Genomic DNA, 11,996 nt, shown 5'->3' on the forward strand with positions numbered 1-11,996 from the left:
GAAGGTGAAATGGAAGGTGAGGCATTTGAAGCTGTTGTGGAAGATTCAGAAACTTTTATTAAGGGAAAAGAGAGAAAAACTTATGAAAGACGCCGTGAAGCTGGGCAGGAGGACGATGCTTGTCATACACCACCAAACCAAGCAGATGGGGGTGAAGTAATTCAGGATGTCAACAGTGGTGTGCAGATGGTTATGATGGAACAGTTGGATCCAACACTTCTTCAAATGAAGACTGAAGTAATGGAAGGTGCAGTGCCTCAGGAAACGGAGGCTACAGTGGATGACACACAGATCAGAACACCTCAGGTTGTTAATATGGAAGAGCAGCCTATAAATCTTAGTGAGCTTGAAGTACTGGTACTTGAAGCACTTGCCACCACTTCTGTGGAAGAACTTCAGGGAGCATATGAAGATGAGGTTTCCGAAGGAGGCCTGCAAGAGGGAGAGCCCATGATCTGTCACACTCTCCCTTTACCAGAAGTCTTCCAGGTAGTGAAAGTGGGTGCAAATGGTGAGGTGGAGACGCTGGAACAAGGTGAACTTCAGCCCCAAGAAGATCCTAATTGGCAAAAAGATCCAGACTATCGGCCACCAGCCAAAAAAACAAAGAAAAACAAAAAGAATAAGCTACGCTACACAGAGGAAGGCAAAGATGTGGATGTCTCTGTGTATGACATTGAAGAGGAGCAACAGGAGGGTTTGTTGTCTGAGGTCAATGCAGAAAAAGTAGTGGATAACATGAAGCCACCTAAACCAACAAAAATCAAAAGGAAAGGTGGGTTTGTAAGCGGATTTCTAAACTGCACTGGTTGTGACTGCACCTTGCAATACAGTTGAAGTGATTGAGTAGATGCAAATGGGAGTAAAGCAGGCACGCTCAGTGTCACTTACCGTTTTGTATAAGAGCTCTCAGCTCTGTTTTCTGGGCAAACCTGCTCTCTTCTGTCTATAGGCTTGCGAAGGAGCTCATTTGCCTTGTGTGATGCTGTGGTATTAGTATTCCCATATCACTACAGTTGAAAAGGTTCTGCTTTTTGCTGTAATGCGTATTCAGGAGATTAATGTGTACCATAAAGTTTTACGTCAGGAACCAGTGGTATAATTAGTTTTTTTGGGGGCGGAGCTTTTTGGACAGTCACATTACTGACGAAGCACCTCAACACTCACACAGGTACTCGGACCTTTGTGTACATTCTTCTAATAGAATCTACTCTGTCTTTATTCTATAGGCAGGTTGGGTCTATCTGAATCTGTCAGGTTTCCTCTATGGGACAAACTGGAAAGGAAGAAACTATGCAATGCTGCTCTCTTTCTTTATTATTTTTTTTTCTTCCCCTGTGAGAGCAATTTTTCACCTGACCATGTTAGGTGCAAAGCTCATTCGTACATAGATACAAAAACTAACTCTGGGATTGATCCGAAGTTACTTAAAGCTGTAGAAAATATTCTGTTTGTCTTGGGTGTTATTAGGGCCCTCAGTTTGCTGCGTTCTGAGGTTTGTGCTGCCATTGCTTCCTATGGAAAAATAAGGTGAGGCTGGAGCTAAACAGAAGGCAGATGGAGGAGAAAAACAAAACAGGGAATAGGTTATAAACTGGACCAGTAAAACATGTAGGAATGAAAGCATGTTTCCGTTGTTCCTCACTTAAGTTTCTGTTATAAAACTTAATATAGGAGTAATTTCGTAACTGTCATCAAATTTAAACAATGTTCTTTTGACCCTTCTGCCAAAAAAGTGTAATTCATGTTCTTAGCTTTCTTTTCATACCTCTGCATTATCTAACTGAATGGTTTGAAATTTGCAAATAGCCAAGTGATAAGAAAATAAGGGAGTTTGTTTCCCTCATTGAAGGGATGTACACTCTCTAGCAGTATCTTCCATCCATTGGCTGTTTATAAAAAGGCCATGACGCCTGCATGCCATTTGCTGCTGTGATCTAATCTTTCAGAACAAAAGGAACATTGCTAATTCGTGGTGGGGGGGGGTGGAGAGGGAGAAGCTGTGTCATATTTTTTTTGCCACTAAATCTGAATGTCCCCATCTTCCTGTTTTCCTGCAAATGATTAGGTACACGCCCTCACAAGTGCCCGGATTGCGACATGGCCTTTGTGACCAGTGGAGAGTTGGTTCGGCATCGCCGCTACAAACACACCCGCGAGAAACTATTCGAATGTTCAATGTGTGATTATTCTAGTGTGGCGGTATGTTAATTGTCACAGTGCCAAGTACATGCTTGTATGCTTCAAGACTTACTCATCATCTGTTACAAACTTTCCTCCTTGACCATTTTTGAAAAGCCTCTGAGTAAATGGGTTATGAATTACAGAATCAGTAAGGTTGGAAGGGACCTCTGGAGATCATCTAGTCCAACCCCCCTGCTCAAGCAGGGTCACCTAGAACATGTTAGACAGGATTGCATCCAGGAGGGCTTTGAATATCTCCAGAGAAGGAGACTCCACAACGTCTCTTGGTAACCTCTTCCACTGCTCTGTCACTCTCACAGTGAAGAAATTCCTCCTCACGTTCAGGCAGAACTTCCTGCGGTTCAGTCTTTGCCCCATTGCCTCTTGTGCTGTTGTGTGGGACAACTGAGAAGAGTTTGTCCCCATCCTCTTGATGCCCTCCCTTCTGATACTCATACACAATGATAAGATCCCCCCTCAAGCTTCTCTTCTCCAGGCTAAACAGGCCCAGTTCTCACAGCCGTTCCTCAGAGAGCAGATGCTGCAGCCCTCTGATCATCCTCGTAGCCCTACGCTGGCCTCTCCAGTAGCTCCGTGTCTCTCTTGTACTGGGGAGCCCAGAACTGGAAACAGTACTCGAGAGGAGGCCTCACCAGGGCTGAGTGGAGGGGCAGGTTCACCTCCCTCGACCTGCTGGCAACACTCTTCCTAAGGCACCCCAGGAGACCATTGGCCTTCCTGGCCATCAGGGCACATTGGTGGCTCATGGTCAACTTGTTGTCCACTAGCACTGTGAGGTCGTCTGCACAGCTGCTTTCTGAATGAATTAGGTCTGGTTTTTTGGACGCAAGTGATAGGGTTTCCTCAGTTGATGGGAAACCTATTTGAGGATATTTGTGCACCGAAACCCTAGGTCATTTCCATTTCCTCTTTGGAGACTGTAGTTTTCATTGTTTTTAAAAAGAGCAGTCCTTTAAGATGAGTAAAGGAGTTGAAGGAGGCAGGTATCTGCTGAGTAGAATGCACTTTAAGACTAGAGATGCTCTCCAATTTTAAAATGTGCACTTTGCATCTTACATATCTGCTGATAAAGTGACTGTTGCCAAAATGAATGGCGCTTTCCCAAATTAGTGAAAAACAGCTTTGCTAATTCTAAGAGGTTATCTAATTTGCTTGAGGAAATAAAGCTTACTTGAATGTTCTACCCTGTGCCCTAAGCAGCACTGCTGCTTGTGCTGCAGGACAGCTTTTAAAATGTAATAAAAACTACATTGCAAGATGGGGATAGGAAATCTGAGCAAGGTCACGAACAAAATTTTTAAAAAGTGATCTGTGCAGTGGAGGAAGGTTACAGTGGAGATGTTGAATTGGGTGCTTAATCTTCTTTTATTTATTTATTTATTGAGTTTTCTGGGTGTGTGTGTTTCAGTTTGTGTGTTTATGTTTTGGGGTTTTTTTTTGGGGGGGGGGAATGCTGGGGTTTTTGTGGGTCTTTTAAGTTTTATCTATTTATTTATTTATTTATTAAAAAAAAAACAAACAAAACTTTGAGCTGTGACTGCGGTGTTGTAATTCCAGGCCCTGAGGTTTGAAGTGCTGAATGCGTTGTGTTGCAGTGCATGAATTAGGAAAGAATAAGCAAGTTGGTCCTATGTGAGCTGGTTGCAGGGTTTTATAGACAGCATTTGGTGCAGCTTGCTCTTACTGAAGCAGAAAATGCTTTCCGTTCATGTCTGCTAATTCTTAAGCTATGTTCACGCCTCCTAGATAACGGCAGGAGCGTAACGGGATTAAGTCACCTTGATTGCAGAGCTAGGGCTTTTTTATTGAGTTACTGATTTATCTTCTTCCTGAAAGTAACTGGAGGGCATCCCGGGAGGCACCCTGTGGAAGAACATCTGCAGTGTTCCTGGGTGCATGCTTTCCTGGAACGCTTTTTCTCTGTGTCTGTCCAGGATGCTTTCAAATTTTAGCTTATCCTCTGACGTTGAGATGGTTGATGCCAGTAAGGTGAGCGCAGGAGACAAAATCTGGCTGCTTTGAATGTAGGAGCAAGACTGGGAATAAAGCTGGGAGGTGGAACAGAGTGGGAAAGGGAGTATGAGTGGTTACATGGCAGTGCAAGACTGGCACTGAAACAGGTTGGTTGACTGTATTATTTTTAACCTTGCTACTGAAACAAAACGTTACTGTAACAAAATTTTTTACTGATTTCTTTTACTTTGGAAATCTTACCTATTCATGCTTACTAACTCCAGTCTTGCTCTTGGCTTTCAGGTTAGCAATTTGAAACGCCACATTCGCTCTCACACTGGAGATTATCCGTTCCAGTGCAGCTTGTGCAGCTATGCCTGCAGGGATACTTACACGCTGAAGAGGCACATGAGGACCCACTCTGGTACTGATGTCCTGCTTTTAGCACGCTGTCTGTGTGCTGGTGTCTGAGTGCTGGGACAGTGCATAATGGTGCTCATGCTCGGAGTCAGCAAAATGAAGTATTCAAGTTTAACGTAAAATTATCATGAAGTCTGTAGCTGAAGAGAATGCACTGTTTATCAACATTAATAAATTCATAAATTGACACTAGTAATTGTACTGAGAAATGTGCTGGAGGATTCTGATTTTTTGCCTTCACTGTGAGGTGACAGAATACAGGCCCTTTTTCAGTATGAAGATGAACAATATCTTCTTTATTGATGTTTTACTTCCCACTGAAGGTTATAGCCATTTTTAGTTTCATTCTTGAGTGTAATTGCAACAGCGTCTGGATGCAGTTTGTGAAGATCCTTAGTCTTTTCTGTGATAGAAATAGGACTTTTTTTCTATCATGGAACACTGCTGGAGTGCTAAACTGATGAGGCTGCTAAAATTTAATGACAGAACTGTGCTTGTACGTATGAGCATTCAAAAGAAAATCTCAAATTTGATGTTCACAGTGTTCCAGCATCTTGCATGTAGGTCTTGAATGTGTTTCTCATTGTAAGGACTAATAATTAACTCATTTGCTCAAGAGTGAATTTGTTTTGTCTTTGTGTTGTAGAAAGATATTTACGGGAACTAAAACTTCTAGAGAAAGAAACATCATTGAGCTGTTTGCTGGTTTCTGGGGAGTTATTTTATTTTAGGGCTTTTTGATTAGATTTCTTGTTAATAAAAGTGCTTGTGCTACTTTTTTTCCTTCCGTTACTGTAGGAGAGAAGCCATATGAGTGTTACATCTGCCATGCTCGCTTCACTCAGAGTGGTAACATGAAGGTGCACATTTTACAGAAACATACGGAGAATGTGGCCAAATTTCACTGTCCTCACTGTGATACTGTTATAGCAAGAAAGAAGGGCTTGGGTATGTATCTTGGCAACGTGGCCATTAGCGAAGTTACTGCAGAAGGCTACACAAAACATGCCTTCCCAAAATTCGAGTTCATGTAACCTATCAGCTGTCTTCCCCCCACTTTAACCTAGCAAATCCAGTAACTGCACAAAATGAAGCACAGGCTTAGAAGTGTGGCTGGTAATACATACTTTTAGCCTTTCAGCTTACAGTAACTGCTGCATGCTATGGGAACAGCACTTTCAATTGCTTTTCATTATTTAAAAATGCAGCATGTTTTTCAAGCATCCAAGGCAAGTTATTTTCATGTCCATAGGTGCGAGGCATTTATTGAACTTAGACTAATATTTTAACTGTACGACTTAAGGTCCGAGAAATCGGAAGGTCATTTGGCGTGACCTCCTATGTATTGGAGGCCATTAATTATCACCCAGATATGTCTTCATCAAGCTGAAAGGCTTGAATTGGCCTAAACGATTTCATTTTTCAGAAAGTGGAGCTGTGTGCCACAGACAGAATAGGAGAGACTGAGTTGTCACAAAAGCTCTGAGTCTTTGCAGTAGGAGAGTGTTGACCTGGTGAGCAGTTCCCCATGATTCTAGCAGGCAAGCTCTCTTTTATGATATACAAGAAGGTGAAAAATAGTACTACTCCCAGAGCAATTGAAGATAATCTTTCTCAGTGAAGAAAAGGCTGAGATTTGGCATAATTCTGTCTATAAGCAAAATATCAACCAAATAACGGGAAGGTAGGTTCTCCTTCATAACAAACAGATGTAAAGTGCTACAATGAAGGACACGTTGAGACGATGACACCAAGTGTCTACGAAGCAAACAAGTACTGATCTATAACAGGAAAAACCAGAATAGCTGTGAAGATTTTTTTTCATAATGATTGTTCAAGCTACAGCAGGCTACCTTGTGCAGGTGCAATATGCTCATATTTGGAGGATTTTAAAGTGATTAAAACCTCTGAGAGGGGTTAGCTGTAGGTACCCCTGTTACCCTCTAGTCCTGTCACTTTGACTTCTAATCCTGCAAAAAATCCTGTTTCCCAATGTATTACCTAGCTTCTGACTGTATTCAGGCAATTCAGAGTGGTCTTAAGTGTCTTGAGGACAGTGCTTTGTTTTACCTTGACTTTACTTCATCTGTTGCATGAACTTCAGTAGCAAAAATTTATGTTGCTCTGTCTTCCGAGAGAATCCTTACAGATTGTCCGAAGCAGTCCTGGGCATCAGTGATCTGGCTGCTATGTTTTTGAGATGGATTTTTGAAACAGTCTAGACACTAACAGTCTAAGAATCCTGCTGTATTTTGCAGATAGTGAATTTTGAATGTAAGTTATGTGGTATATCAGCAAACACTTTATCAAATGCAAGTGTATCAGCACAGATTGCTGATATTAACCAAATCTAGAATCCTTTAAAAAACCTTACTAAGCTTTTGACTGGACAGTTCTGTCAAGAAATTGTGCTGATTGCTGTTAATTATAAGCCTATTAATTTTTTGATAGAATCTCAGATTAACAGTTTACTTTTCTCACCTGAACTCAAGAGTATGCAGAGAGAAAGACACTGAGAGATTGTATACCAGGCTCTTTCACCCTTGGATAGCCATGATGTGATTAAAGGCTCTGGTTCTTGCATTCCTAGGTGTCCATTTGCAAAAGCAGCATTCCTACACTGAGCAGGGCAAGAAGTGTCGATACTGTGATGCTGTGTTTTGTGAGCCATATGCCCTCAAACAGCATCAAAAGTCTCACAAGAATGAGAAGCGCTTCAAGTGTGACCAGTGTGATTATGCATGCAGGCAGGTAAGCTGGTGGGACTGACACCCCATTAAGAGCATTAGAACAGGAGCTAAACACGTAAGCTAAGAAATCTTATCTGTTAAGTTTGACCAACTTTCAAAATCAGTGTTAGCTCTCTGATTTTTATTTATTTATTTTAAGGGCATGGGAGAGCTCAGTGGCTTTTGCTTTCTGCTGAAGTGCTCCCCTGTGGAGAGTGTCTTTTAAGGGAGTTAAGTCACAACCTTGGCATATCTGTTGACAAAGAGCTAGAGTTGCTTGGAGGATGGAAGTAGGTAGGACCGAATATGCCATCAATCAGAGTGTGGTTGCGCTCGGGCAGGACCATCTTCTCCTGGGTGTTTTTCTTGGACTAAAGTGTTTGACCTCGTCTTGCCTGCAGAAATAAATTTCTCAGTGTCTGCATCTGAAAGTTTTCAAGTTATTCTTTCTCTTTGGTTTGTCCCTACCAGGAGTGGCACATGATCACGCATAAACGGACCCATACTGGAGAAAAGCCTTATGCCTGTAGCCATTGTGATAAAACCTTCCGTCAAAAACAGCACTTTGATAAGCACTTCAAACGATACCATGATTCCAACTTTGTCCCTGCTGCATTTGTCTGTTCCAAGTGTGGTAAAACTTTCACTCGCAGGGTAAGGGTGTTTGTGTGTGTGTGTGTGTGTGTGTGTGTGTGTATAAATACATTTTGAGTTGTGCTTTTTGGCTGAATGGGGGTTTTGGAAAGGAGGAGCCCTGTTACTCAAAGAAAAGGGTGGCTGGGGCACAAGGCACAACACTGATCTTTTAAAAGGTGGCACTTGCTGCTCTCTGAGAGGAGGCTCTGGTATTGATACTGATACTGGCATGTGCTAGCAGTAGCATCATGAGCAGTAGGAAAACTCAACTTTATGAGTAGACGTTAGTGAAATTTACCTATATTTGGTAAATATTTTTCCATTACAAAGAGGAAAAAGAGACAAGCAGTCAAAAATGTCTGTGTAAACACAGGGCCAGAATATCTGATCTTGATTTCAATGCGTGTTGTTTTTTTGTTTTGTTTTTTTTCCCCCATTCTGAACAGAACACAATGGCCAGACATGCTGATAATTGTTCTGGCCCAGATGGTGGGGAAGGAGAGAATGGAGGAGAGACAAAGAAGGGCAAACGTGGCAGAAAGAGAAAAATGCACTCTAAGAAAGAAGATTCCTCTGATAGTGGTAAGATACAGCTCAGTACCTTCTTAGCATTACAGGCCTGTGATTCCTTGTTTCTTTGTTAGCTGTTTGCCAGTTCTGCAGGTTTGGTTTGGTGCCTGAAAGGCCTTTATGTACTCGATAAGGGGAAAAAAATGATCGTGTATGTATGTACATAGAGGACTGTGTGTGTTTAGGAAGGATGGTGCGAATTCGGCTGTCCTGGACCTCTTCCGAGACTCAGTAGTTGGGGAAAAAAGTGCTGTGTCTGTTACCCTTTGCCTAGACTGCAGTTGTCTGTCTTGCATGCTCTTCTGAGTGTTAGTACAGTCTGATACATTTTCCAGTACTAAAGTCATGTTGTCCCCTGCTTTGGCCTGTCAGCTGCTGAAGTAGACAGACTGTTAGTTGATAAAAGTTGAGATCTGAGGAAAATATGAAGAAGCTCTAAAAAGGTAGGACCTGAAAAATTCAATAAAAGAAATTTGTCTTTGAATGACTGCGTACAATAGCGCAGCACATGCATACCTCCTTGTACATAAGGAAGTAGGTGCTTACAGACATGGGGAAATGTCTGGAAAGCAGTAATGCACAGAACAAATAGATGCTAATGTGAGATCTTGTGGCAATAAAATCAATCCCTTCAGCATAATCTGACTGAGGGGGATTAAAGCACATCATATCCAGAGTATTTGCAGTCTTTCTGGGATATTGAACTGATCTTTTTTCAAGCCAGAAATGCACCCATAAGATGGCAGCGTCTATTTAACCCCGGTATGTTTGGCTGCTTTCTGTTTTCTGTCTTAATTTACTTGTGAGATTTGAAGTTGAGGCCTGGTATGTGTTATGACGCCTCATCTTTGTGGAATCCCAAAGACCAATGGCCACCTTTTTGAAGGTATTTTTCACTTGATAGTAATCATTTTTATCACACCCTGGTCAACAGTTGTGCAGCTTGGATACTTTTTGGGTGTCTCTCTTAACTGAAAAGTATTAGAGCCATTATTGCTGCTTCTAAGAAAATGAAATCGCTACAGTTCATTCTTCCCCCTCAGATAAATGGAAGTATGCCTCATGCAATGGCTCACCTCTTCATGAGGAAGATAAGCTACTCTTCTGTGCAGTGGACATGCTTAGACATTCTGGGGCAGTCATTTTACCCTTCTGACAGTCTGTTCCCCTTGACACCTTTTATTGCTTTTTGTCTGATTTGGTTTTGCATGGAGTATTCTGGGCACATTGATGGTGCTAACTGGTAATTTCAGGGATGTCCTGAAGTACAAAACTTTGCGCCATTAGCTCAATAAACCACAAAAAAATTGCAAGAAGTTAAAACTTGTCATGAGCACCATTGGACTGGAATCAGTTTCTAAGAAATGCAGTTAGCTGGCATGGAGGGGAGGTGCTATCGTAAATCAGTTGGTGGACAGGGCCTCATAAAATAGGCTGTTCTACCTCATAAAGAGAGGTCTTGGAGAAGATGCTCTTGGTCACTGATTGATGATCCTAGATGGTATGTTGATGATCCTAGAAAGCATGGCAAGGTGTCTGCAAAGCTGTGTTCATCTATGATGCTTAAGACCTCCCCAGTTCCATGTGACTTTACTGTTTTCAACTTGACGTTGAGGTCCTGAACACTAGTTGCGGTGTTCAGGAACTGCTACCCCAGTTGCTGATCTACGTTACAGAAAAAGATAAGTACAGTGCTGTTGTTTCTTGAGGGCTGGGAGACTTACTGTTGGATCACTCTTGACTTCTGGAGTGTTTCATAGAGGTATTGAAGTCACTGCCATCAAGTGAAATCATGTTTTCTTTCCCTTTCTGAATGGCATTTTGTTCCCTTTAATGTAGGAGTAACCAACTGAGTCTGTGCCACTAGGTTCTTAGCAAAGGCCTCATTCGCCTTCTCTGTTACCAGGGCCAGCTCCCTTCAGTTGAGGATTAAGTAATGGCTCTTTGTAGGTGAATGTGTTTAACCTCTTTAAATTAAAGACTTGCTTAATGCACTTCTTCGAGGATGTTTTTGTTTTTTTTCCTAGAGGAAAGTGCTGAACCAGATTTGGATGATAATGAAGATGAAGAGGAGACAGCAGTAGAAATTGAGGCTGAACCAGAAGTTGAGCAAGAGGCTCCTGCACCACCTCCTAGTAAGAAACGAAGAGGAAGACCACCAGGCAAAGCTGCCACCCGACCAAAACAATCCCAGCGTAAGTCACGACTTGAAGCTTACATTACAATGCTTGTTTGAACTGCATCTTCCTTGGATTTGGCAGCTCTCATCAGAGAACTCCTGCCCTCAAGTGAGCTTATTTAAAAAGTAAATAGCTGCACTTTTCTCTAGCTTGCTATGATCTTCCTTGTGCATGATGCTTGTTGCAAGCATTTCCTGGTTGTTAGGGAACGTGCCTGTTTCAGATCATGCAAAAAGGAGATGACAGGATTTGTATTTTTTCTTTGATAACATTCCAGTTAATAAGTGTGTGTGCAAACTTTCTTTTTTTTTCTTTCCTTTTTTTTTTTTTTTTTTTTTTTTTTTTTTGTCCCAGTTGCTGGGTGTCTGCTCATATTGCACTTGCTGTTAAAGAAACTGTTATAAGAACCACCATAGTATTTTATGCATGTAGACTTTTGCAAATAGTACTACAAGCAAACATGCTTCAGACCTGTAGTTTGGAGCATAGCATAAATATTGTGTAGCTGCAACTCCACAGAGGTTTCTTCTTAAGCACAGAAATCAATAGCTATACAAAGTCTAAGTAAAATTTTAGAAAGTGCAGGAAGCGGTTCTTCCTTCCAGGGGTGAATGCTGCCTGCTGGCTTGGCTGTTTGATCAGTGCTCCAAATACAGCACGTGTCCTTCCTAGGCTTACAGCCTGCAGAAGCATTTTACATTGAGTACATTCACTAGTGTCGCTGTGGACTCTGAATCTGACTGAAACTTTGCCTTACTCTAAGTGCAGAGGAGCTGATTTGAGGTGTACCCGTATATTGATAGTCTTGATTACTCTGTAAAAATTGCTTAAATACTGTCTCATATATTCCTATATATCTTCTGAAATTTGCTGCTAAAACATCTTCACAGAGGAGCCAGGGAGGTAGAGGCTTGATATTTGGATGAATGAGAGGCAGGCTGAATTATTCTGCCCTGAGGTGGGAATGTGTCTTTATTGGGAGCCCCTCCTTTCCTTTCTAGGCAAAAGTCTAAGTATCTACTGAAAAAGTCATCTGAGGGAGGTGCAGGCCAGCCCTGGAACCAGTAAAAATCTGTCATTTTCCTCCTCCTCCCCATCCCCTTTCTTTTCTGCCCTTCTAGCTGCAGCAATCATTCAGGTTGAAGACCAGAACACTGGTGAAATTGAAAATACTATGGTTGAAGTAAAGAAAGAACCTGATGCAGAACCAGTAGAGGAAGAAGAAGAAGCTCAGCCTGCTGTAGTGGAAGCTCCCAATGGAGACCTCACTCCTGAGATGATTCTCAGCATGATGGACTGGTGA

The 11,996-nt window shown here is 41.9% G+C and overlaps 1 protein-coding gene across 1 annotated transcript; it reads left to right on the forward strand.

The window, feature by feature from the left end:
• Positions 1–11,996, forward strand: LOC134149687 (transcriptional repressor CTCF-like). Its single transcript, XM_062592910.1, has 10 exons — positions 1–775; positions 1,088–1,171; positions 2,069–2,202; positions 4,462–4,582; positions 5,377–5,526; positions 7,169–7,329; positions 7,779–7,961; positions 8,390–8,525; positions 10,541–10,708; positions 11,815–11,996. Exons 1-10 carry the CDS (start codon positions 10–12, stop codon positions 11,994–11,996), a joined length of 2,085 nt encoding a protein of 694 aa, XP_062448894.1. The 5' UTR covers positions 1–9.

The sequence above is a fragment of the Rhea pennata genome, chromosome 21, assembly GCF_028389875.1.
Source record: "Rhea pennata isolate bPtePen1 chromosome 21, bPtePen1.pri, whole genome shotgun sequence".
Taxonomy (NCBI): Eukaryota; Metazoa; Chordata; class Aves; order Rheiformes; family Rheidae; genus Rhea; species Rhea pennata.

Bases quoted from the DNA above. Each gene is read 5' to 3' on its own strand.
- LOC134149687 (XM_062592910.1), top strand. From the start codon at position 10: ATGGAAGGTGAGGCATTTGAAGCTGTTGTGGAAGATTCAGAAACTTTT. The intron at 4,583-5,376 runs GTACTGATGTCC...CCGTTACTGTAG, and splicing joins GCACATGAGGACCCACTCTG to GAGAGAAGCCATATGAGTGT. The intron at 7,330-7,778 runs GTAAGCTGGTGG...TGTCCCTACCAG, and splicing joins GTGATTATGCATGCAGGCAG to GAGTGGCACATGATCACGCA.